Source organism: Alligator mississippiensis, chromosome 3, assembly GCF_030867095.1.
Source record: "Alligator mississippiensis isolate rAllMis1 chromosome 3, rAllMis1, whole genome shotgun sequence".
Lineage (NCBI taxonomy): Eukaryota > Metazoa > Chordata > Crocodylia > Alligatoridae > Alligator > Alligator mississippiensis.
The window spans coordinates 219,224,381-219,252,367 of NC_081826.1; the positions used below are offsets into that span (position 1 = coordinate 219,224,381).

The following is a 27,987-nucleotide window of genomic DNA, read 5'->3' on the forward strand; positions in this document are numbered from 1 at the left end:
ACCCCTATGGGATCAGACCCTGCTGGCAATATAGGCAGAGGAATGCCTAGTTTGGGGATCACTGTTCACCATTGCCAGGCCTAAGGCACTTGGGGCATGTTCAGAAGACCTGTGGGTAACCACAGAATTTAATGTTTAAAACTTAGGTTGATTGGGAGTTTGGAGGATCTAAATTCTTAGGCACCTAAAGTGGCGGATATTCTGTATGTATTTTTAACAATCCAATATTTAATTTCTTCTGGAACCAGAATGAAATTTAGAAAACGCTAAACTTGTACAAACTTTGCCAATTTCAAAATTCACCAGCTCTCAGAGTTTGAAGTGGGTTTATGTAGAATCTGATTTGCATTATATACACTTCAGATATAATCTGTTTTCATCCTGCATTTTCATGATTCATTGCATATATGCTCCAAAAAATACATTGTACATATGTACATACATGTCTGTGTGTGAGAGAGAGTAACTATTTTTACAGCATTTAAGTTTAATTTGCATTCAACTGCTGCTCTTAGAATGATTTTCCAGGAGATCCAAACCTTCTTCACAGCTGAAGAAGAGACAAAACACAGGCAGCCTTTTTTTTATTGAATTAATTTGATTTTTGTCTTTTGTGCTGCCAGCTATCAAAATTGTCAAATAAACCAGCTTTGATTCATAAATAATGGTTCCATTATATCTACTGTGCCACTGGTCAGAGTACCTGAAATTTTAATTCACTTGTTCAGCTAAATTTCATCCTCAGTTCATGGCCATAAAATTCTGTATTGACAAACTTTCAAACCAACTTTGACTCTGAGGTATCTAGTCAACATTTTTCTTCTGTGTGGATATTAGTTTATTGAATAAGTGGCATCTGTTTTCCTCCACATCCCTAGTGGAGTAGGTATTTCCTTTTGACAGCTTTGCACGATTTATGGGTTTGCATGCTCCGAAGAAAAATAGTACTAAGCAAAAAATCCCAATTCATTACCTCTTAGTACTTAATTAAGTCCATACACATTGCACACTATAGGTGAACCCTGAAATGACTATGACAGCCACTGAACAGCAAGTTATATTATCTTTGGAAGATAGAGAGACTTTTAATTATCTTGACCTCATTTTTCCATCTATGATATTAATAAATTTTCCTCCTATTTTATTCCCTCCAACAGATCTACCAAACCATTCTGAAAACAAGATTATATTCTTAGCTATTTCTTCTTATCTGTACATTTAGGCACTGAATGTTTTTACAAATAGTGAAGTCAAGCAATGGCCATTATCGGCTTACTTCACACAGCTGCAGATGAATAATGTTGTACAGGCTTCTCCTAATAATGGCTTGGTTTTGGAAATGATAACAGGCTGATAAAAGCAGAAAGCAGTGCATCTGGCTATCAATAGATACAGAAATAAAGAGAGCCTGTGTTTTACCTGTCAGGGTTCTGCGTACACACATGCATCTGTAAGAGGATCCGCTGAGTGAAAGTCTTAAAGCATTGCCCACATTTCCAAAGATGCCAGTCACTGAACTCAGAATTTAGTTGGCTTGTTGAAGTTGGGCTTGCAAGAACTCGCTGGTTTTTTACACTGATCTGGTTAAATCCTGACTCGATGGACCCAGACTTATCCAGAAGAGAAAAATTTCTGCTGCATGGAGTCTGTGGAAATACTATGGATCGCTGTGGAGTGGCAGGGGGTAGTTTGCTACTTTTATTAAATGGCTGTAGGGTGTCTTGTCTGGACATGGCCTCCATTACCGTCGAAGGGACATTCACTGAGAGAAACAAACAAACAAACAAACAAACAAACAAACAAGTAAATAAGAGCTTCTTTACTATTTTCTTAAAATGAATGCAGTTTGGAGGGAAAATAAAAAAATCATCTTTTCAGATAGAATCAAGCACCATTATTTTAATAATGCATATAAAATGCATGTAGAGAGGTGAGGATGAATCAGTGATCTGAAGGGTCATGATGTGCAAACACTTATCCAAAGAGACATCTGAGAGTTGAAGAAGATGCAGAGTAGAGTAAGAGTGGTAAGAAGAAAGGAACTGAGGTCTGAGACAAAATTCTGCTGGTCTGACTCTGTATGAGAGCTGTGTATTGCAGTTACTATACGGTTACAGGGTGAATGATACACATGCACTTGCAGAGCTGCAGCGCTTCAGCCCCTCTGCTTCCTAACCCACAGAAGAACCCTCTTAGCTCTTGTGGTAACACTTCCCTTGCAGGTAGCCAGTAAAGGCCAAAAGCACCTCCTCACTCAGGCATGCAGCTCCAGTCCAGTATGGAACCAGTACAAAAATAAGTATTTTTATTGTGCATGAGTAAGGCTAGCAAGATTTAGTTCACTGTAAGACAGTGCAAAATGTAAGCCTAATTACCCTTGTGCCTCAGTTCCCCACCTATGAAATGGGGATAAAAGTGTCGGGATGATAAATTAATTAAGCATTATGAGACACTCCACTATTTTGATAACCAGTTAAATATAATTATTCTCATGAAGAAATAAAATAGTTTATATTCAGCTTAGCATTTGGAGGCAGTGTGGTATATAAGGAAGGAAATTTACATGCATAAAAGAGTAATAAGCCTCATTCCCTGAGCAATGCCCAAACAATACATTGAATGAGGCAGGAGCTAGTGGAAAAAATAGTTCAGGAATCATCTATTTAAAGGCTATACCATAATTCACAAAATTAAGATCACCCGGACACCCTAAATTCTGGTGTTTCCTAATTTTTGAGTGCTTGATTTTTGCAGTCTAATATTATTTAAATATAGGGTGATTTGTGTTTTATGCCTGTGCACACATGTGGCTCCCTTGGGAGCCCATCTGAAATGGGCTCCCAAGGGACGTGGTGCTCTCCCCAACCTGGGGGTCTTCAAGAGGAGGTTAGATAGGCATCTGGCTGGGGTCACTCTTTCCTGCCTATGCAGGGGGTCGGACTCGATGATCTATTGAGGTCCCTTCTGACCCTAACATCTATGAATTTATGAATCTATGAATCTATGTGTGTGCACGTGAGTGAGTGAATTACAGATCTTAGCAGATCATTCAGCTGCTGCTTTATCTTAGTGAGTGATTTTGACTAATTTCTGATTAATTGCTGTAGGGTTTAAATTGCAACAGTAAGCTGTAGCTTTCCATTGTTATTCAAGATGAAATAAAAAAAATACAAACCCATTTTGAGAAGATACTATAAATAAAATCAGTTTTCTTTACAAATTTTTATTTTAATAGTTCCTCAACCAGGAAAAAAGGGTAATGTAAGGTATTTAATTGATATGTAGCTATGCTCTCTCTCTCTCTTGCTCAGCATTATGGCATCCCAGAGCTTCTTTTAGAAGTAGTTATACCCATTTGGCGGGCATTGCAGTACAGTTTTAAAGACATAAAAAATATCTTAGGTGTATCTATAAGATATGAAGAAGAAGCAGTGGTCTGTGTATTTATATTGTCTTAATGGTAACAGGAAAATCAAATTACATTTTTTAAAAGTTGCAAATACAGAACTCATCCAAGGAATCACATCAGGAAATTAAGGAACTGAGGAATCACATTACAGTTCATCCCAGGGGAAATTCACCTTTGTGCAAAAGGCCAGTAGAAACTCTATTTTGAGGGTTTAAGTGGCACTTAAAGTTGTGCATGGTCCTTATGTTGGCTCTGTGCCCAGAGAAAAAATTCACCCTTTTCGTCAGTCTCCCTAACTTGTAGAGGCAAATCTTCAATTTCTCTTGCAACAAAACAGTGAGTGACAGTACACAGAGATTTAACTGTGTTGCACCATTTTTAAATAAGGTCTTGCAAGTTACAACTTACAAAAGTGAAAACAATATTTTTGTATTGCCACTGGACAGCTTGATATTTATCACTGAATGTTACTGCCAGTAACTTAATTTCTTTTAAACTCTTCTCAAGCTCAACAGATTTGAAAACTCATGATGAAAAAGGATGTTTATTTTTGACAGTTTAATCCCCAGTATCTTGCTGTTTTATTGCTGTGCGGTTCAGTATTTAAGTTGCTAAGAGATACAAGTTCATCTCAGTATAGCAGTTCAAGTATCCAAGTATTTGACTGAAAAAATATATCTTATATATAGCTGATTATGCGTTGGCAGCCACAGGGTCACTTTCAGCCAAACAAAGCCAATCAAGCATCTATTATTGGTTTCTTCCACCACATACACACACACAGCTGTCAAAATGGAAAAGAAGTTTCCAATGCAAGTTGAAAGGAGGGAGTCCCATACATAAACAGACCAGTTGTGTGAGTCCCTGAGCCCTCCTAATTCTCACTAAATATGAGGGCATAAACAGCATGCAGGATTGGGTCCATATTAAAAATGGTATGTTTATTTTGCTTTTCACAATAAAATAAAAATAAAATATTGAAAGAAAGGCAGGACAGGAATAAATGGAGATAGGGATGATCACAACAAGATGGAAGTACTATCATCATAATAAGTTAGTTATAATTATCTTTTATTTAAAGGATCTCGCATTTTCTCCGACTACAAAAACGTCATCTTTTTGGTCAGTCAGATAAGGCCTTAATCAGCACATCCAATGCTAATACAATTATGAAACAGTTGCAGTGGCCTCAAAATGACATTATAATATCCTTTTGGATATACAGGATTATAGGAAAGTAAGTCTTGAAAGAATCTCACAAGGTCAGCTAGTCCAGCCCCCTGCTCAAGACAGAATTGTCCTAGCCAAATACCTGGCCAACTTGCTCTTGAAAATTTCCAAGGATGAAGATTCCACCACTTTGCTAGGGAGCCTGTTCCAAAGCCTGACTATCCCTAGAGTCAGAAAGTTCCTCCAACCTAAATTTCCTCTGCTGCAGCCTGAGGCCATTGTTTCTAGTCCTGTTCCCTATGGCCACAGAGAAAAATCCATCTCCATCCTCTCTATAATTGCCTGTCAGGTATTTGAAAACTGTTATCAAATCCCACTCAGTCTTTTCTTCTCCAGACTAGGGGACCCTAGTTCTTTCAGGTCTTCTTCATAAGTCTTGCTTCCCAGGCCCCTAATCATTTACGTCATTCTGCACTGGACTCAGTGCTGAATAGAGTAGAAGAATCACTCCCCTTGATTTGCAAGTGACACTCCTGTTAGTACACACCAGTATTGTAAAACAATACTGATTGCAACAGTATTGCTGTTGGCTTTTTTCTGCAATAAGAGCACGTTGTTCAGCGTATTGTGTACCATAACCTACAGGTCCTTCTCTGCAGTATTGCAGCCATAGACAGGGAGTTGTATGATAGGACCAATAACTAGGGAAAGAGTTGAGGGAGTAAATTAAGGATGAACAAATAAGTTAACATCTAAAGAGGAATTTAACATATTACAAAGTGGTGGAAGGCAGAAAGGCAAGCTGCTATGGAGACACTCATCATTTAGTTCCACAGCCCTGAAGTAAAGTACATGAGTAATTTTACTCATGCCACCTTTCCATTGAAGTCACAAACCTTAAATATTGTCAGTTTTTGGGCCATATATTGTACTCAACAAACTATTTAAATAAAGATCCAGAGCGCACTTCATATGTTCTAAGAAAGCCCAGAAATAAAGTTGGAAGATTAAGTGACACAAGAATTTGAGATACAAAGAAACAAAATAAAATACTTACAGTTTTCATCCTGTGCAATGCACTGTAAAGGGATTCCAAAGAAAGACGTGTAGCTGTCATTGTACCACACCAACAGCTCAGTGCCCCTGGGGATATCTATACAGGCCCTGTAGAATATATTTGACCTAGTCATAACAAACAGAAAGATAGCCTAGTTTAAGAACGTGTAGGGGTCTGCTTGCCATCTGCATTAGTACGGTGGAATTCCACCTACTTAAAAGTATTTCTGCAGGGTATCCCAAATGAATTGATGATTGTAAATGTGAATCCATCATCACTGCAGGATTCATTTAGGTTTTAATACTTGCTGTTAGCAACACAGATGAAGAATTTCTTTAATGTACAAAATAATTCTTAACATGACAGTGTTCCTCTAAAACTGAAATATATCAGTTGAGAGATTCTTGGTTGAACACGGTGAACATTTGGTCTAGTGCAGTCCAAAAAGAAGAGCTTGTAATACAAAGTGCTACTGAAGACATCTTTCTTCATATGGAACATGAGGACTAGATTGACGGCCCTTCAGTAAGTATGAATTACTGTTACGGATAAATTCCATCCTATGGGAAAACATTTTTTATTTTCCTAAGCCACACATCCAAGAGTTCCCCAATTTATGAAAAAAGCTTAGTGTTTTGCAGACTAGAGGCTTAACCCCAATCTCATGTTGAGGGAAACAGCTCAAGGGTAATTCAACTGAAGTTAACAGAGTTACACAGATGTAAAAGAAAGCCAGTGTGAAATCAAGATCAGGCATCTATGAGTGAAATAAAAAGCATATCAGTTTGTAGTGGCTTTTCCCTTAAGCCTGGTACAGTAACAGTAAAACACCCTTCTATGAGATGGATAGAAATTCAATACATACAAGAAGAGTGTTCCACTCTGGCTGAAAGATTACACACCAAAATGATACAGTCAAGGTACCAAGAAATGACCATTTTTTATAACAGCTTGTGTAAGGCAGAAAAATATCTATAGACTAAAAAAAAATGTTAGACCTCAACTGGTTTTCTCAGTGAAGAATTGCTACAAATATTAGCCTGAAGTTCAAGATAAAAGTGTTTAGGGTTGGTAGACCTTAAATTTAGCCTTTCTGTAAAGAATTGGCTGTAGCAGTGCAATTTGTTCCTTGTATAACACTGCAGACATAAGGAGAATCCTTTACCACATTTTTCATGGCAGTGAGATATGCACTTGTCAACATATTTTGTCACCGCAAAGTGGCTCTTGGCAACAGGATCATAAAGATCAATAAAAAAGTGCAGATTCTCAATATTTTACTAGCAGCTGCAAAAATTTCATTTATCTTGTTATTTTCCTCGCTTACTGCCACCCTGTCTCAGGAGGGCACTGCTAGCTAAGCAAAATGTTTTTCCCAACGTTCTATGAATATCTGACAAAAACTCTAGCTTTTGCATCTCTTTCTCGCTCCTTCTCCGTTCCACTTGCTCTCTCTGTCTCCCTCTTTCATTCTCCCTCTCTTTCCAAAGCTGTACATTTTATTAATTTTTTCCACTATTACATAAAAATCAAAATTGGAACTGTGTTATAAATCACCAGCTTCTCTTAACTCGAGAAAAATTGAGTCTACTTTGTACTTCACCCTTGTAACATTTCATCTCTCAGTTTGGCTTCCCTTAACATAAACACAGCGGCCCAGCAAATGAATGTGCTAAAACCAAATGACACACTTTGCCGCTGAAAGAGCAGAACTGTTTTTGAGCAATGGGTGGTCTGTGAGGCTTGGAGTAGGCTGAAAAAAAATGTGTAAGTGTATACCGTTCCTTACAAGCATACAGAGCTTCCAAAACTTGCAGAAATCTCTGCATGCTGAAGTACATCAAAGGGATTTTTCCCTTTTTGGATAATATTTCCTTTGCTGACATGTATTTAGTATTGTGGTTGGATGACTCATAAAGATAGTTTCATGGCGTCCCAACGCAGTTGAAGCAGAACACATGCCAACAAACATTATTGTCAGCCTCAAAATAAAAACAAAACGTTCAGCTAAGGGTCAATCAATCAAGAGTGCTTTGAAGAAAATTCCATTTAGATATTACAAATCATAACAGAATGAATTTAAACCAGCTGACTTTCTGTGAGGAGGACATCCATGTACAATAAAAATTAGGCTGGTTTTTCAGTGTCCAACTTTTCTATTTTCTTACACTTGGATGTAGTCACTGGTGATGGATGCCAGTTTTTTAAATTGTGTTTTTGTAGTTCATTTTATAAAGATCTGAAGTAATCGAAAACAGATCAACAGAGGGAACTCTAAGTAAAAGCTCCATCATGAAAGGAGAGTTGTAAAATCCACTTAATATTGACAGATGTATAATGACTTTCTTATACCCATATTTTGTTTAAGTTTGTGTGTGTGTGTGTGTGTGTGTGTGTGTGTGTACGTACACACTACATAGACTTACATACACAACTATAGTTTTCTTACTGGTTCACAAACTACCTGGACTACCAGCGAAAGTACAATGTGAGAGTTTTTGCAGTACAACAGTCTTTCCTCACTTTTTTTGTGGATTGTCTATTTAAACTCTCAGACAATGCACAGTAGATCTTGGGTTGCTTTTAAATGCCAAAGGTGATCTCCAACTTAAAATGGTTGGAGACCACTGATTTAGATAATTGCCCAGAAACAAAGAATGTTAAAACATTTAACTGGACCCTGTTACTGTTATTAAACTGAACCCCTAGGGACAACATCAGACTTTGTACATCTGTCATTTTATTTTGATTTTACATGTTTGTTAAAAAGTTTAGAACATTATAAATAAGTTTAAGATTTGTCACTAAAAAAAGATAACCCCAAATAAACAGCCAAAGACAGGAGCACTCAGCTTGGTTACCAAACACAAGGCATTCTTTGATGTTCCTGCTATAATATCTAATAAAACCAAGCAGTTGCTTCTTATTCTGAAGGGGGAAGGCTTGTTTATAGCTGAGATCATATATTTATGCAACACATTTTCTAGTTTTTTTAGTTTTGTTGATGGGAAGAAGAGTAGATGCCACCAGTTTTTTATACATCTTTTCTCATTTTTGTTCTGTTGTGTTTTAACACAACATAATGCCATGAAACCATCTTGGCATACAGGTGCATCAGCAGATGCATCTTCTGTGCAGATGTGTTCCATGACTCCCTAAGGGCTTTGGCCTTCAAAATTCAGCTGCTTTCATCTCAAGTGAGACCTTTTCCTTGTCCTTCTCCTTCAGCCCATTTATCTGTCAGTAAGAGTGGAAGACAAGCTCACCAAATCTTCTAGAGCAATCTGCAGAACTACTCAAGGGATGTTGTGTAGATTGCTTTGTGCAATGCAGTGTGCATGCATGTTCTGCAATTAATGACACAGGCCTGATTTTGACCTCAAGAGCACTGTTGAATTCAGAATCAGCCCTATGGTGTCCCTCATTCCTATCAAAAAAGTCAAATCCAAAATGCCATGTTTCTATGATGTAGAAGGAAGGGATCCAAGAAAAGCATACTATTAATTTGGAATTTGCTTTATGAACTGGTGACAGCTATGTTTCTGGGTTTTTTATTTAAAGGGGGGGGGGTTAGTGAATACACTGAAATGTACTTTACCTGTACTGAACTACTGTCAAGTTCTGTTCGCCACAGTGCCTCGCACATCGAATATACCTCATCCAACTTGACTTACTGGGTTCTCCACCATCAATAAAGTGCTGCAGTGTCCCATCTTGGTCATATATCTGGAGAAGAGGTCAGAATGTCAAGTAGTTAGAACAAATCATCAGCAATCATTTTCACTGCTTTGCTGGTGTCTCTGTGTGCTTTTTGCAGAAATTTATTGCCATGAGATTTGTCATTGCTTATTGATGTCCTTAAAAATCCAAATGGAATGACAGAGGAGTATTTTTGGTGATGCAAATTTATCGTATTTCTCTTATCAAGCCAATCTTTTCTACATTAAACATATTTGTTGTGTTTCAAAGATGTGACCATTTTCCCAAAGAATATTTAACCTATTTTGACAGGCTAGCCTTAAATAATGAACTGCCAGATAAACAAGAAAATCTGGATGCAAAGGCTGCGACATCAGAGAAAGGATTAGTAGTCTCTAAACAAGTATCACTTCTTCACATTTCATTTCCAGCAAAAGATTGTATTTAGGTCTAGAAAACCTTCTTGTATTGAGAGCAGAGAACATTAGACAGCTAATGCTTAGCAGTAGTTCAAAGCTTGTTGTGAAGATACCTGAAGAAATATAATTTTTCACGTAACAAATGAGAATTCAGTTTTAAGAGATCTAGTTTTTCATAAATATGACATCCTTGCTAAAGACAGAAGAACCCAAAACAGAACTTTAAAAACCCACAAAACAACATTAAAAACAACTCACTGCACTCTTCCTAATTCTTTGGCAGCCCTGAAATCATTGGGTCAAATATTTGTTCCCATTTTTTTCATACACCCCTGCATTTGTCATTTCTAAGTAGATTTGAATTGGGTGCAGTCTAGAATGCAGTTAGAGAGTTTGGTATCAAACTTCCTGACTATATTTCATGTATCATTTGGATAGCCTGGGCAAGTTTAGGATAGCATTAGAGCAGTCAGGTAGTTAACTAAACAAAACATGATCTCTGACTCTTTTTAGATTGCCCATTCACTGTATCTTGTCTCTTTAATAATTTCAATAATCTGAATACTTTCTTTTAGGATATTTTATAAGAGAACCCTTTAAGCATTCTGAAAACTGGTCTTAACCTTAAAATAAATAATTTCACTAATAAAATGGGAATTGAATTAAGGATTGAGAAGGAACTATATTCTACAAAATCAACTTCAGGTTGGCAGCATTAATTCAGACATAACACAGAACAAATCCACTTGGATATTTCTCAGTCATCATTAAAAACAAAAACCTGCTTCAAAGGATGACCCACAAATTCCACAAATTGCGCTGGAGTTTATTGCACCCAAGCACCATGTTTGAATATGCACCCAAGACTGCAGCACATTGAGACAAGTTACAGCAGCCCTGGCTGGCAGGGACTAGGGGGGGTCAGGCAGCAGTGCCCCACACGGAAGCACCCTTGTGCCCCAGCCAGCCCTGTCAGTGTCTATATGTGTGCTGCTGCAGAGTAAAAAACACTGCCATAAAATAGTACTTGTATTTACAAGTACTAATCTGCAGCAGAGTTTATTAGTTTTCTCCAGCCTAATAGCTCTGCACATGTCTGCTCAGACATTTACCACGGAGCTAATTAGGCAATTCCACAGTAAACGTCTCAAGTAGATGTGCCCAGTGAGTCTCATTTCCATCCCTGACAAATCGGTGGAATCTACTATAATGAGTAAAAATAGCAGTTACACGGACCAATATGATCTGCTGGGGAAGAGTCCACGTAGTTTTTGTAAACAGAAATCCTGCCTCACCAATCTGCTAGAGTTCTTTGAAGATGTTAAGCATGTGGACATGGGGAATCCAGTTGACATAATGCATTTGGACTTTCAAAAAGCATTTGACAAGGTCCCTCACCAAAGGCTTTTTTAAAAAAGGAACTGTCATGGGATCAAAGAGAAGTTTCTGTCATGGATTGAGAGCTGGTAAAAAGGTAGGAAGCAAAGGGTACTATATGGTCATTTTTCAGGAGGGAAGTATGTAAAAAGAGAGGTCCAGCAGGGAAATGTGCTAGGCCCAATTTTGTTCAACATTTTCACCAATGATCTGGAAATGGGGGTATACAATGCAATCTCCAAGTTTGCAGATGATACCAAATTATTCCAGGTAATCAAATCCCAAGGCGACAGAAAGGAGCTCCAGAATGATCTCACTAAGCTAAGTGAGTGGGGAAAAAGTGGAAGATGAATTTCAATGTTGATAGTGCAATATAATATGCATAGGAAAAAAAAACTTCAATTATATGTGCACAATGCTGGGTTCTGAACTAGCTGTTACAAATCAGGAAAGAGACCTTGGAATCATTGTACATAGTTCTCTAAAAGTGTCAGTTCAACGTGCAGTGGTGACTAAAAAGATCAATAAAATGTTGGTAATCAATCATTAAGAAGAGCAGTGAAAATAAAATGGAGAACATCATCATGCCATTTTATAAACCCATGGTGCACCTACACCTTGAATACTGCATACATTTCTGTTCTCTGCATCTCCACAAGAGTATAGTAGGATTAGAAAAGGCCCAGAGAAGGGCAACCAGTGGTGAGATGTAGGGGATGCACCCCCTGTCAGGCCGCACTCCCTGTTTAGCTGGCGGGCAGGGGGCACGTGGGAGCACTAGTGCCCCTTCCCCCCCACAAGTGCTGGCCAGAGAGTGAGGCTGTCAGCAAAACAGCTGCGCCACTTCTGGAACTGGCTGTGGGACTTCCGGAAGCAGTGCGGCCACTTTTTGGTGAGTAGGATCGGTCGTTCACCCAAGTCAGTGGGATTGGCTGCCGGGGGACCCCCCCCGATGCTGAATGATGTCAAGGGGGGCACATGCACCCCCTGACTCAAGAGGCACCAGTCATCCATGAGGGCAACCAAAATGATCAGGGGTATGAAGCAGTTGCCATACCAGGAGAGACTAAAAAAGTGAGGACTCTTTGTCTGGAAAGCAGAAGGCTGAGGGGGGATATAATAGAGGTTCATAAAATCATAAATGGTATGGACAAAGTGAATAGGGAACTGTTACTCACCAAGTCCCAGAATACTAGAGCTAGGGGGCACCCACTGAAATTAGTGGGAGACAGGTTTAAAACTAATAAGAGAAAATACTTTTTAATGCAATGCATAATTAACTTGCGGAATTCTTTGCCACAGGCAATGGTAGAGGCAGATAGCATAGCCTCTACCATTGGTTCAAAAAAGGGACAGGACAAATTCATGGATGATGGATTTGTTAATAGCCGTTGAACAGAACTGTTCAAGATGTGTTCTCCGGCATCTCCAATAATGGTGGATACCAGGGAGAATAATGAATAAGGGATTGAGGACTCTAGATATATCCAGTTCAATGCTCTCTATCTAAAGCATCTACTCAGTCCACTGTCAGAGACAGGTTACTGGGCAAGGTGGAAAGATTGGTCTAACCCAGTATGGCACTTCTGATGTTCTTAGGAGTAATTCTATACCAGATTGTCTGAATTTACCCTGGTCTAGAGGTGTATCTTGCCCGTCTAGTCCTCTTTTGCACTAGTGTAAAGGCCAAATATAGTGGTGCGACCATTTTGTCCAGGACCATTTTGTCCAGTCATGTGTGATGTTCTCTGGCTGGAGGGCTAACTAATCAAATACATCAGAATTAATGCAATAAAATTAATGGAAAATAGCAGGTATCCTCAGGGGTCTGAGGGGCTGTGAAGAGAATTTACATCTAAAAAAAAGCAAACAAATATTTCACCCGCCCCCTCCGAGTTCATTGCTTTTCTCATGAGAGGTACAAACAAAAACACAAACTGACATATTTTTCACACAAAATATATTAATTTATTGTGTAAGCATAGGTAAAATATGCTAGAGTAATAAAACATCCGTAATGGAGAGGGAAAGGTGGTTACAGTAAATGTGCCCACAAGACAAAGAAAAGGATAAATGAATGACTAACAGTGTTTGGCAGCAACCAGCTGGCATCTGTCTAAACAGTTTCTGAACATAATATTTATTATTTATTTATTTAAAATATTTATATGGTGTTTACTAGCATCAGAACATGGCTTAGAGTGAAACAAATACAATTCCCATAAAAAGAGAGGTAATATGCCATTGTACCTTCACTACTATGAATTCAGAAAGACAAAGATGATGAGCATAACAACAGCCAATGAAGGGAAAGTTGAAGTGGACCCAGTGTTTTTAGTAAAACCTAGCCAGCTCAAGCTTTAATCTTGAATACGAATAACCTCATTATAAAGCAAAAGTTAGCTGCCCTAGTGGTATTGGATCAGGCCCTATGTTATTTCATGTTATGTTACATTTCTGATTTATATTCAGGGGCAGATCCAGAGGAGATACAGTGGCATGGCCCACCTCTCCTTTCTGACATACAGCAAGAGCAGCAGCCAAGGATTTCAAGTCCCCAAGAAGGTAAGAATCCCCCCACTCTCTTCGCCTCCATGCTCAGACACGTGTCTGCTCCCCTCTCATCTCCTCCCACACCTGCCACTGCCATTGTCTCCACTTTCTGCTGTCCTGGGGGTGAGTGGAGCTTGTATCCTGCTCTGGCAGGGCTATGTGGCAGCTCAGCCCAGGACAGCAGCAGCAGTGCCAGGAGTGGATGAGAGACCAGGGTGATCGGGACCCCTGAGAAAGGAGGCATGGGGAAGGGAAACCCATCCAAGCCTCACACATCCCAGATCTCTCTCCCAGGATGGTGGAGACAGCAGAGACACTGGCAGCAGCAGGTGGGGTGGTGGGAGAGGGGAGGAGAGGAGAGAGGAGTAGAGGGGAAGGAAAGGAGCATGCCTCTGAACAAGGAGAGTAATGGAAGGGGGCGTCTTACTTCCTTCAAGATTTAAAAAGGCCCCTGGTTGCTGCTCCCTCATACAGTCTATCTTCCCTGGTGCAGCAAGCTGGGGAGGGAAAAGAAGGCTGGGAGCAGGAAGTGCAACCATCCCTGTAGTGCTGGTTGCCGCTCCCACATCCCCCTTTGTAAAATCCTGAATCCACCCTGCTTATATCTATGGTTTAGATTTCCAGGAACCATCACATTATCTCAGTAATGTTTGCAAATGCTTATGGGAACTCTAAATGAGGTGAAGTTCCATCATTCTGCAGGGTCTTGTTCTAGTTGATAAACACCAGAACTTCTCTATCCAATTTTCTGCTGGAGTAATGGTACAGAAAGGAAGGAGAAGACATAGGAATTGCCACATATTCTGTTCCTGGTTTCTCACCAAAGATTCTATTTTTTCTTCCTAGAGCAGATTTCTGTTCTGAATTTGACCCTCCATGTTCAGAATCCTTCCCACAGCATTCCTCCTCCTGTTATGTCAGAAAAAACTCTCTAGTGCCATGAAGCAGACGGCCTTTAAGAATAAGAAAGAAGGATAATGCTACATTATATCCATTTATTTGTTAAATCACAAAACCCAAATGAGCTCCTACGAAAGTCAGTTCACTATGGTATTATTATTTGTATCCCTATAGTGCCAATGACCCCTAGTCATTAAATATTACAGGCAATTATTAGAGGAAACAGCATGACTCTGTAACATAGAAAATGTATACTCTATTACAAGCTACCAATCGAGTCATTATGGTACACTGTCTACATGTACACATACCAACCATATTACTCGTACAAATATATGTACGCATATGCATACTACTTATATAATGAAGCTATTCATACAATGAATTGCAGAATCATAAAAAAACTGCATTTCACTATGCACCTGTAACTATTTTATCTGTTCACTACCTTCATCTGCTCTGGGATCACTTTTAATGGATTCCATAAGTTATTCTTTCCCCTACTCTATCTAGTAAATACACCCTCCTGCAGCCCCTGTGACAACAGCCATGAAATGGAGTCTATTCCATTGACATTCTTTGTCCCTCCCGCTGTTGCTGCCTTCAATCAGAGTACAGAACAGTGTCCAACTTATTTGCTGTCATCCCCTCCTCCAAGGCAACACCACTGCTGTTAATTTTGCTGTTAAGATTTCTGATTTATAGCTATTCCTCATTTCATTGACATAGTACATGATCTATTTAAACACAATCTAGTTAAATGGAGATTAAAGGTAAGCAGCTGGTGTGCTGAGACTGCTTAGTAGGGCTGTGCAAAGCTTCGGTCACTGATTTGATTCGGCAAGATTTGGCCCGACTCAGTGGCCGAATTGCCGTATCTGAATCGAATCAGGAGACCCTTTAAACTCTCCGATCAAATTGGAACCCTCCAAATCAATTCAGAGAGATTCGATGATTCGGACATAGATACCACTTTAAATGCTTTTTCTATATACCTTAAGATACCAGGCAGCTCATGAACACTGAGATGGTGGAGTGGATGGAGCGTCCCATGGGAGCACAGGGGGGTTCCCAGCACGCTTGGCGGTGGACCTGGAAGTGGACCAGAAGCACTTCTGGTCCACTTCCGGGTCCGCCATGGAGTGCACAGGGCCACCCCCTCCCCCCCGCCCCACCTTGGCAATTGGTGCCTCCTGGGTCTGGGGGGGACACCCAGGGTCCCCCCATGGCCAAACACTGAGCTGGAGAAGTGGTGGAAGGGATCCCCCACCACCAACCATGCAGGGGCCCCCCACACACACACTCCTGTGGGACGTTCCATTCGCCCCAGCATCTCAGCTTTCACAAGTCATGCCTGGCACCTCAAAGTATGTAGAAAAAACATTTAAAGCTGTGTCTATGGCCAAATTGCTGATTCTCTGAATTAGAAACAAATCTTTAGATTCGGATTCAGCTGAATTGAATCAAGACAGTGATTCAAACCAATGAATCGAGTCACTGTCCCGATTTGGGCCAATCCAAATCTGAATTGAATACGGCCTATTTCACACACCCCTACTATTTAGGTATGTTTTTCAATGGGTGCACAGGACCGATTCACTGGGATTCTGATACTTGATTGCGGTCTATTAGGCTAAGTACAGACACTCAAAAAGCCCAAGACTGAATTGATTCAATTCCATCTGCCATCTAGGTGGCACCCGAGCCCAAGTCTCACCCTGACATCACTTGGGAGCAAGGTACCTATCAAGAAGAGGCCGAAGCCCTACAATACCTACAAGTGACACTGGGGAACTGTGAGTTAACTTGGATCTGAAGGGGAACTGGGACAGCAGTTCAATAAACTAATTGAACCTAAATCAGTTAAGCCTGATACTACATCTATCTAGGTTTACCTTAAACTGGTTTCAACCATTTTGAAAGCAGTTTATTTGCACTGAACTTCTGTTGTGTTACAGATTTGAACTGGTTACAAATCATTTATACTGGTTTATGTGTAATTTATGTCCCTAGCCTTAATGGTTTCAAAAGACCACAATAAATTATAATAGCCAATAACAGCTCATATAACATCAGATAACTTATGGCTATTGTTCAAACAACTATGAAAACTGATTACTGAGCTACTTTAACTAAGTAATTGAGCACTTGTTAACATTAAGTTTAAATGGGACCTCATAAAAATAGTTTGATACTTTACTTTCTGTGTGGGTCAGACTTCTAAAACCAATGTTCTAAGCACTACCACTGTACAAATAATATTTTATAATAGTGGGCAAAACAAGACAGTGCAAAAACATTCAGAAAACAGAATCATTTCCACTCAGACACCACCCGCCCTGCTTTTGCTTGATATGCCAGGTACATGGGGCAAAATGTATTTCCATTGCCATTGGATGCTGTACTGGGTCCTGATGCAGCTGTAATGGAATGCTGAAACATAATGCAACATCTCAATACAGTTACAGAGGAGGCCCAGCAGCAAAACAGTTAAATACAACTGAAGTGAGAATGAGGGGGAAATATTTAGTTCAGTTAGTTCTCACTCTATCTGTTGCTTTGCTTTGTTCTCTTTCCATGGTCTAGTGAAGGTTTGTGTCTTTTGAAAGGCAGCCTGCATATTACTTTTCCACTTAGTTAAATAAAAAGGTATTAGTGTACAATTTAATTGACTTATTTTCCTTTCATGCAGAATGAGGAAAGACTGGCCCTCACAGTGGAATTTTTTTTAAAGAGAAAACATAGATGGTTTTTCATTCATATTCTTAAAGCAGCTGTTACAATCATTTTTATTTATATATTTGTAAAGCATCAAAGCAATGGTTTAAAAAAGCTCATTAAAACCCCGGGAATTAATTCTTACTATTAATATGGGGTTTTTACTCTTTGCTATTTAATACTATTCATATCACACATGTAAAATTACAATAACTCTAATATGCATCAAGGATGAGATTTTAAAAAGCGTTTGGCATTAGTTTTTCTCTTTTCCCATAAGAAGTCTTACCACTGACTGCACGAGGAAGTTAACGTAAGACTGAGGCTAGGGACAGACATTCAAAAAGTCTGAGCCTGAACTGATTCATTCTTTGCAGGTTAGTCTAACCTGGCTAGGCTAAATCAGTTTTGTAACCAGACAGACATCCCAGAAATGCAGGAACATGCCTGCAGTGGCTCAGGCTAGAAGCCGGGGGGTGCTAGAGCAGCTCTCCATTCCCTTCCGCACTGCTGAGCTGAGGGGGCATAGCCAGGCCCTGGCAGGACGCTATCATTAGGGAGGGTTTCCCCCTTCTCCTAACCAGCCCAGCAGAGAATGTTTATCACCCCTAACTCAGTGTTTATCAGCCCATTAAGAAAAGAGAGGGACATCACCAGCTACCTATTGATTCTGCCTTTGTCCCATATGCCACAACATGGAAGTAGCCAGCAAGTGGTCTGCTAGCTAATGCTGGGAGGTGTCTGTGAGGGACAGGGGGAATGCCTGCTTAGCAGAGAGTGGGGAGGGGAGAAGTTACACAAATTGCCAATTGCTCAAATCACAGCAAGACCTTATGATGGAGGATAAGGGTTAGGATCAAGCTGGTATTTATGCTATTTGCATAACAGAGGGGAGGAGAAGAAACCAGGCAGATGCCTGCAGAGACTGCTGGAGCTGCAGCCAGGGAGCAGAGTAGAGGGGCCAGCCCTGCTGTGAAGCAGAGCCCTGCCCAGCCCAGCGAGCATGCCAGGATGCTGGGGGAGTTTGATTTAATTTAAACCAGCAAGGGGTCTGGGACAGACATTTCAAAACCGGTTTGAGCCAAATCAGTTAAGTCTGATACCACATTCAACCAGGTTTTTCTCAAACTGGTTTATGTGCACTGAACATCTGTTCTGTTACAAGTTTAAACCAGTTTCTGATCACTTAAATTAGTTTATGTGTAAGGTCCGTACCTAGCCTGAGTACTTTTGAAAATCACATCCAAAATTCACAAATCATCTGCCATATAGCAAAAATTGTAAACATATATAACTATATGAAAAATATATTGAAATTTAGTTATGTTCTTTCATTCTATGGTGCAATTTGGGACATCGCTAGGTAACTTCCATAGCAGTGACACTATTTCTATAGCAACAGATAATGATACTAGCAGCAGCACCTGTATAAATTTCCCTCCTCAGTTGGAGAGAATGAGTTTAGAGAATGAGATTACCACCATTTCTACCAGCTGCAGGCCCTGCTACTATGCCCCATGCCTTTTTCACCTGAAGAGTAGATTACTACAATATGCTCTGCCAGTGACTCCATTTTAAAAATAGACAGAAATTAAAGATGGTGCCAGATGCGGTAATCTACTACATAAGTAGTATGCTTCACCAGAAACAGATAACACCCAGCTCTGGCAGCTGTGGGGTTTTTTGGTGCACACCAAATTGTTAGTTTTGATCAGCTTTCAGAGACTGACTCTCATGCTGTGCCATTCTGCCACAGTTACGATCATCAGAGTTGGATAAACTGGAGTTTACTTAAAATATAAGCTACAGGAAGATGCTTGAAGGATTTTTGTTTTTTGGAAGAGCCTGAAGATTTTGAACTTAGTCCCCTCAAAGGGTCCAAACCTATCCTCCTATTCTTGACCTATTATATTGTCCATCTTTTCATTCAGATTTTTGGAAAACGGCGGTAGATATAATGAGAATCAGGATAATGATATTGCAGGATAATGCTTGTATACAGTGGTACTCATTGATTTAATATCACTGGTTGGTTATGTGTTTTGAGGAAGACTGTTATTTTTGTGTCATTGGATATTTAAAATGATATTAACTCAGAGCACAGGATAGGCATTTTTATCCCCCTTGGGTTGAAAACAGTAACCAATAGATAAAGAATAGCTAAATAATGATATTTCAAGTGGGAAAGTTATTGAGAGTAAACACGCTAAACGCAAGAACAACAAAGGGAATGGAGCTTTTGAAACTTAAAACATACTAATTTGCTAAACCAAAAATCACTGTAGAACCTGAAAATGAGCTGCAGTTTGACTTTTCATTCCAACTCTTTCCTTAGACTCAGGGGTGGTTCTAGATGGGGTGCAGTTGTGTAGTTATACCCCCACTCCATCCAAAGCTGAAGCAGCGCTGGGAGAGTAAATTGACTTCATGGTTCATTATCATGCACATTTTAGTCCCTGGTTAAATACATTTACAATACTTAACATTTTTTACATACAATAATTAACATTTTAAGTCCCTGTTAATACCAGTGACCTGGTTCCTTCTGAACTCTTTAGCCCACTGGTATTAACAACCCTTTCTACTAACTAAGCTATCTTTTTTCTGCCATTCTACTGTCCCAAAGAAATCAGTCTATCCAAATCAGTTCTCTACAACCGGTCACACTTCTATGTATACCTTGAACATATTGCAATATCTGCTTAATGCTTCTTGCTTTTAATCTAAGAGGCATCATCTAGATTGTTTTTAAAGAAAATACCTGGCAACTAATATTAAAAGCTATTTGGATTTTACAGTTCTCAAAGGATATGAAACTATAAACAGCATTTTGAACTGTCTGTGCTAGGTGAAAGGTTTCATCTCTCACTTCAACCCCAGTCCAGCAAACACAGGCACATTTTAGTCCCATTGATCTCAGTGGGACTGCTCATGTGTAAAGTTAAGCATCTCTGTAAGCAGCTGCAGGATTGGGGCCTCTGTCTGGAAAGTGTCATGACAGCAATGAGCTGCTTATTAAGCTGAATTCATTATTTTTTTTTTTTTTAAATAAAAGAGTTCAAATTTGGTTTTGACAGTGGAGGTTCCTGTAGGCAGGGCTTTGCACATAGTCAGAGAAGCCAGTACTACTCAAGAACAGAGCCCGAAACAGTGAAGCTACAAATGAATTTGTATGAAACTGGTATTTTACGTACTAGGTTTTTCTCTAGTACAGTGAAAACTTCAGGGAGGCAGGTAAATTTAAGGGCCATAATAGACAAGCAACACACACCAGTTAACATAGATAAATCTGAGGCACCATTTAGATAAATGCAAACACATGCATATACACACACAGAGGAATGCCATTTAAAGCTGTTGGGGGTGTCTCTTTAAGTGTTTAATGGCCTTTTCTGTCTACATTTGCATCCTACTGATGACTCAAGTCACACAACAGAACAGATGGCGGTGTTCAGTGCACCAGTGGTTCTAACTGGGGCATTTTCCTTGCTTTTGGTATTTACATATCCATTCTACACCCCAAGAATGGAGCAGAAGTAACAAAAGCTAAGACAGCATCAGCAGAGGGAGACTGTGCTGAGGTAGTTCTTGACAAGCTTATTTATTCAGAACAGGAAGCATAATAAGCAAAACATTTTGCCAAACTAGGCTCAGTATCTTGAGAAACCAGCCTTACTAACAGCAATGAGTGGCTCAACATTGAAAAAGGAAAAGATGGAGGAAAAAAGACAGAAGCAACAATCAAAACTGTAATAGCTCAGAAGAACCTCACATGAAGGCCCAAGCTTGGCTGATGACAGCAGCAGACTCCAGAAGAAATGCTGAAGGAGAGGGACTTTGTTTTTTAATGGAGAAGGTCCCTACAGCCAGTGACTTTAAAGTCCTGATCCACCAAATGCTCATGTGAGCAGATCCACTGAAGTTTTTGGAATTACCTACATGGCTGAGTGGTGCAGTTTCTTAGATGGTGTTTGGGCCAGAGAACAAGCAACACTAAGTTGATTTCTGTTGCATCATTTGTTGTAAAAATATGACCATAACCTCTACTACAAAGCTTGTGATGAAACCATCTGCCATCTTTGTGCTGCTCAGACTCCTTGAAAGGCTCAAAATCCATACTTTAAAGACATGTTTTTATAACTTTATAAACAGTCCTAACATTTTCAAACATTAAACATCAACCAGATGCTTACCCCAGGGTCTGTACTCTGGTTTAGGAAGGTTTAAATGGGATATTTGGAAGAACTTTCTTACTAAAATGGTGGCTAAGCAAACTACCTAGAAGGGCAGTGGAATCAAAATGACTGGGTTTCTAAGGGCAGGTTAAGCAAACACTTGTCTGGGAAAGTTTAGGTAGATAGGGATTATCCTACTTCAAACATGACCTTGAACTAACTAGATTAAGGCACCTGCAGCATACATGCCAGAAATCTTCACATAGCAGATCTGGCAGGAGACAGGCAGCATAGTGGCAGATAGGGCAAGGAACAGAAAGGTGAGCAGCAGACAAAGCAAGCAGCACAGGCAGGAAGCAGAAAGCAGAGCAGCAGATTGCACAGGGGAAGGGGATTGGAATGACACACAGTGAGGGTGCAGGGCTAATTTGCTGCATGTCTGCCAAAAAAGTTACCCCTGACTGGACTAGATAACTTCCTGAGGTCTCCTCCAACCCTGTTTTTCCAGAATCTGAGTTTAACCAAAAAGGTCTTTTGTCTAATATCCATACAGTCAATATGCCCATCCATCTGAACAAAAGAGTTATAGGAATACAAATACAACAGATTAGAACTTTAGACCATAACATTACCTACCAGCAAGTTTAAGAACAGGGACTGGCAGGTTAAATCATTAGGCATCCAGGGAGGCAGGTGATTAGAGCAGTGTCATAAGTCCTAAGTTTTCTTCTTGATTCACTGTGGTGCAGGGTAGTCACTTGGGGCTGGGAGGGCTCACGAATGAAAAGTTCTAAATACAGCAGAATGGTCTTCATTCCACTCTGCACATGGGAGAAAGGTTCCAGGAATATTACATAAGGGAGATCTGTTCCCCTCACATGCTTCCCACACTGGAGCACCCTTGTGTCCCAGCCAGCCCCTCTGCAGAATGCTGAGCCAGGTAAGAGCAGCCTAAGGCTGGCAGGCTGACCCTCCACAAGCCCTCTGCCAGCCAGGGCTGCTCCATCCCAGCTCAACATGCTGCGGTCCCAGGCACGCATCTAAAGGCAGCACCTGGGAACAATAAACTCCAGCAAGATGTACACCAGAGTTTATTGCATCACATTAATTTCATGTGCAGATGCATCCAGTGGGTACATCTACACATGCAATTAACTTGAGCCAGAGTAAACTACTCCCAGGCTCAGTGGTCCAGGCAGCAACAATATGAGTTGGGGTGGAGCAGTTCACGCCAGGGCTGGGGACTAGGAGGGTCAGCCCTGGGCTCTGGGTGATGGTAGCAGGAGGGTGCTGAAAATGCAAAGCTGTGTGGCTAGGTGGCAGGCAGAAGTCTAGCCCCCTGCTGGCTGGGCTGACCAGTTGCACTTTACACCCACATTCACCATCTACATGTGTGTTTAGTTGCAGTTAATTATCCCAACAGTAGGGGTGTGCGAAGCGGGCCCTATTCAATTTGGATTCAGCTCGAATCAGGGACAGTGATTCAATTCATTGATTCCAGTCACTGACCCTGATTCGATTTGGCTGAATCCGAATCTGAAGATTCAATGCTGATTTGGAGAATCAGCGAGTCGGACATAGACACAGCTTTAAAAGTTTTTTCTATATACCTTGAGGTAGCAGGCATGGCTTGTGATCACTGCGATGCTGGCGTGCGGAGCGTCCCACAGGAGTGCCAGGAGGCCCTCAACATGCTTGGCAGGGAACCCGGAAGTGGACTGGAAGTACTTCTGGTCCACTTCCGGGTCTGCCGGAGAGCACACTGGGGGCCCCCCTGTTCCTTCCCAGCTTGGTGGCCAGCCACAGGGGGACCCTGGGTGCCCCCTGAGACCCAGGAGGCACCAGTCACTGAGATGGGGGGGCACAGGGGGCCCCCCCACGTGCTCCCCAGTGGACCCACAAGCAGACCGAAAGTGCTTCTGGTCCACTTCTGGGTCTGCTGCTGAGTGTGCTGGGGAGCCCCTTGTGCTTCTGTGGGATGCTCCACCTGCCCCAGCATCACAGCACTCATAAGCCCCTGCTACCTAGAGGTATGTAGAAAAACATTTAAAGCTGTCTCTATGTCTGAATCTCCAAATCTTTCCAAAATGATTCGGAGGGTTCCAATTAGGTTCAGAAAGATTAAAGGGTCCTCTGATTCAATTCAGATTCAGAGATTCAGCCACCAAATCAGACCAAATCTCCTTTGAATCTATCAGGGACCAAAGCTTCGCTCAGCCGTACCCAACAGTACTATCTTACAATGGTGTTAAGTAGCTTACTGAAGCCTAATAGTGTCACATGTGTAGTCAGTAACACTTCACTCTGCAGCTAATTAGTCTACTTTGCAGTTAAGCACATGTGTAGATGCAGCCGGTAGGATTACAAAATTGCCTAAAAAGTTAAATAGCTAATACTCATTTAAATCAGTGAGATTCAGGTGCCTAGCCTATGTCAGCACTTTTGAAAATTCTATTTGGTGCCTATCTGCTTCCTTACACACTTAAAATCTGCAAAAAATTTGGCTCTAACATCCTGGTTGCCACCAAGATTTCTCTCCTTGAAGCTAGGCAAGCTATTAGCAGATTTGCCTATACCAAGAATAGCAAAGGTAATGCCTGTGTTTCACCTGAATATTCTTCAGGATCTTTCATCGCCTGCCTTTTTCACAGATTCTGATCTGGTTTTGCTTAGCAGCTCTGTAGCTCTGAGTGTAGTAAGGGGGGAGGGGGGCGTGGTTGAGCGTGACAGATTCTGTAGTTGTAACTACTCATGCAAGGCATTGAAAGGAGAGAGTCCCTGAGACCTGATGCAAGGTGAGTTTTTCCTTGTGGCAGGATAAAAACAAGAAGTACAAATTGTATCATTGTTTTGTTTTGTTTTGTAATCCGCAGACTTTCTATGGACATGGACCAGTGAATTGGGTCCAAGGATATTCTATGAAACAGGTAGTTTATGAAGAAATTACAGGAAGCCATTTGAATAAAGTATGCATTTAAATGATGTAACAGACTACTGGCTGGACTGAAAGTGTAGGTGGATTTGTTATTAGTGCATCTCAGAAGAGTGAGATGCAGAATAAATAGAGGGGGTGTTTTTACAAGCTAAAAAGAAGATTAAGATTGGTATTTTACTTCAGCAAAACTGTAGCAATTGCAAATGACAGTCATTCACTATCTCTCTCCCTTACCACAAGTTGGAAGTTGGTTTACAGTTTCTTACTTAAGGATCATACTCTGCCAGAGTCACACATACTGTCAATTTCAATACTCTTTTGCCACCAGAGGCAACGGCAAGAGGCCAAGAAATCCCAGACGTAATTACATTTCATTTTCAAATAAAATAGATATCACAGTTTATGCCTGGTAAAAGGGCTTCTGATTTCACACCTAGATATACTGGATAAAGTTAGTGGAATTTTCCTTTAAACTCTTTTGGTGTTCTGTGATAGTTCAGTGAAGTATCTTACTCTTTGACATCTGTGCGAGCTTTTTACCAAGAGTGCCTAAATTTTGCTTAACTAATGAGCATTTTGCCAGGACCCTCACAAGGGCTAGGGACAGAAGTTGCACATGAACTGGTATAAGTGTGTGGAAACCGTTTCAAATCTGTACCACCACAGAAGTTCAGTGCATATAGACTCATGGGCAACTGGTGCCCATGAGTGGCCAGTCAGCGACTGGGGGGCCCAGCTAATTGCACTGACCCGGAAGTTCCAGTGGCACTTCTCCTGGTGCCCCCACTTCCAGGCCGGCACTCTCAGGGGGACACCAGTGCTTCTGCCTGCCCCCTAGCCCATCGCCTAAGCAGGGATACTGGCTGTCAGGGGATGCACCGGCGCTCTCAGGTGGGTGCACATGCACCTCTGTACACCCCCTATGTGTCGCCACTGCATAAACTGGTTTCAAAATGGCCAAAACCAGTTTAAGAGAAACCTGGATGGATATCGTATCAGACTTAACCGGTTTAGATTAAATCAGTTTATTGAAATTCTGTCCCAGTTCCCTTTCAGATTCAAGTTAACTCACAATCCCCCAACCTCCCAGGATACTTTGCGCCTCCCCTATAAGCCTCCCCTTGCAGGGTGGGCAGGCTAGCCTTGGCCCAAGCTGTCTGCTCCAGCCTACCAGGGAGGCGTGCTCTTGTGCTCCTCACTGGCTTCTGGCCTGGGCCACTGCAGGCATGTCGCTGGCATTTTTGGAATCAAAAGTGAATGTCTTTTCACTGCTTATCAGTTCAGTCTATGGTGTTTAACTAACTTGCAAAGATTGAATCAATTTAGCCTCAGGCTTTTTGACTGTCTGTACTTAGCCTACGGGTCTGATTCAAAGCCTATTAAAGTTGATGAAACAATTCCATTGACTTGAATGAAGTATGGAAAAAGACCACAGTGCAGGGGAAAGGCCAGCGAAAGTGCAGCCCGAGTTTGTCTTCAATATGGTTTGTGGTCTTTCTTGTCTTCAGTTCACAGGTTTGGCACAGGAAACTATAGGTCACAGATAGGATTTCATAGACATTATGATCATTCATAATGGAATGGAATAGGTCTGATCCTTCCCAGCAGCTGGCCCACTCCACTGCTGCTTATAGGTTTGGTTCAGCATCCCCAATCTTTCAGACAAGATAACAGTCTTGATCTGGGCAGCTGAGGGCATCTATAGGAGATAAGAGAGTATATATCTTCATAAGCTTTGCTTTGACATGCCAACATCATTCCTTAAATATATTCCATGGGAAAAATATAAATTTTAAATAAAAAAAACCTCTCTCTCTTCCTCTCTTTTTTTATGGTATCACATATCAACTTCCAAATCTATGAACCACTGTCTGGTATTATCACTCAATGTGTGGATTTCATCTGCCCCATCTGGGCATTTGTAAAGATTGCAGATTTTGATTGAGTGCTCTGCTGTTTGCTGAACACTGCATTCACATAGAGGGCTGTCCCAGATCTTCATCTTGTGAAGTGTTGTTCTGAAGCATCTGAATCCAGATCTGAGTCTGTTCAGCTTGACCCACACTTCTCTGTCAAGGTCATGCCCAAAGGGGCACTTGTTCGGAGTTGATATAAAATGTTGTAGGAATAGGTCTGGTCTTCCCCAGGGACTGGCCCACTCCATTGCTACTCATGGGCAACTGGTGCCTCTTGAGTCGGGGGGCACCAGATCGCCAACAGAGTGGGGGGGTCCCCCATGGCCAATTGCAGACTCGGGGGGGGGAGGGGGGTCCCCCAGCAGCTGAGCACTGAGCACAGAACCACCAGCGGCAAAACTGGAACTATACTTCCACTGGCACTTCCAGTTTCGCAGGGGGTGCACAGCCAATCTCAGGGGGTGCACCCACATGCACCCACTATGCATCACCAGTATTGCTACTTACAGGTTTTGTTCAGCATTCCCAATCTTTTCCAGGAGCTTGTGGGTTTCATGTATAAATGGTTTCAACTGTTAAGCCTCTTAAGCCTCCATCTGTTTAGGCCTTCAGTTAACAGTTGATGTAGCAGATACTTTTTGTCACCTCTTGCCTCTGTTACCAGTAATAAAGTTCTGTCTTCCTGTATCACTTCTTATATCACAGAGAGTACAGGGAGTGCATGTGTGTCTGTGTAGGTTGTGCAGCCTGTTATGAGTCTCAGTGCACTGTTAAGTATAGTGTCAATCTTTTTAGTGTGACAACTTCTGGACCATACAGGAGTACAATATTCTACTGGGGTGTATGCCATTGTGAGTGTGGTGGTTCTGGGCACTTCGAAGTTGGCACCCCATGTCATGCTGGCTTAAAATCTTAAGGCAGCTACCCGTGCAGGGACTTTACCACTGACCTTCTAAATGTTATGTTCATAGGTGAGGGAGCAATCTATTGTAACTCCTAGGTAGGCTGGGGTATGCTCAGGGGAAAGGATGTGGTTGCCTACTTTGATAGTCAGTGTGCTGTTAGCTCGACCATTGTCCAGGTGGAAGAGTGATGATATCAATTTATTGATGCTCAACTTAAGCGTCATTTATGGAGATAGTCAGCAATGAGTTCAGTGTCAGTATTCAGCATCTTTTCCAGTTCTGTCATATCTATTGGGCTACTATGGTAACATCATCAGTGTACATGTATCGCTTAGATGTTATATGTGGGAGGTCTGAGGTGTATACATTAAGAAGTATTGGCACTAGCATTGACCCTCAGGGGACCCCATTCTTCAGAGTTCATAATCTGCTTTTTTTCTTCTTGGCTGGTAGTGAGTTTGAATAATCTGCTGGAGATCATGTTCATAATGAAAGCACATATCTTGTAGTCAGGTATCATGGAGTGCAGTTTATATTTAAGACCTTGGTGCCATGCAGTGTCATAGGCAGCTGTAAGGCTTAAAAAGACTGTGCCTGTTTTCTTCCTCATTTCAAATCTATCTTCTATGTCAGATATCAGCCAGTGGCACACCGCTTCTTCTGAAAGCCAGATTGTTCTTTTGGGGGCTGGGGATCAATGATATTCTCTATTATTCTATTCAGGATTATGCACTGCATGGCCATATCCAGACAC

At 41.1% G+C, this 27,987-nt stretch overlaps 1 protein-coding gene across 4 annotated transcripts in view; it reads right to left on the minus strand.

The window, feature by feature from the left end:
- PRDM6 (PR/SET domain 6) overlaps positions 1-27,987 on the minus strand; it is a 124,039-nt gene that overhangs the window by 36,500 nt on the left and 59,552 nt on the right. For all 4 annotated transcript variants that reach the window (XM_059724909.1, XM_059724908.1, XM_019478070.2 and 1 more), the window contains exons 4-6: positions 9,235-9,362; positions 5,637-5,761; positions 1,420-1,762 (exon numbers count right to left, since the gene is read on the minus strand). In XM_059724909.1, the coding sequence (XP_059580892.1) occupies positions 1,420-1,762; positions 5,637-5,761; positions 9,235-9,362 (596 nt within the window). The remainder of the gene's footprint in view (positions 1-1,419; positions 1,763-5,636; positions 5,762-9,234; positions 9,363-27,987) is intronic.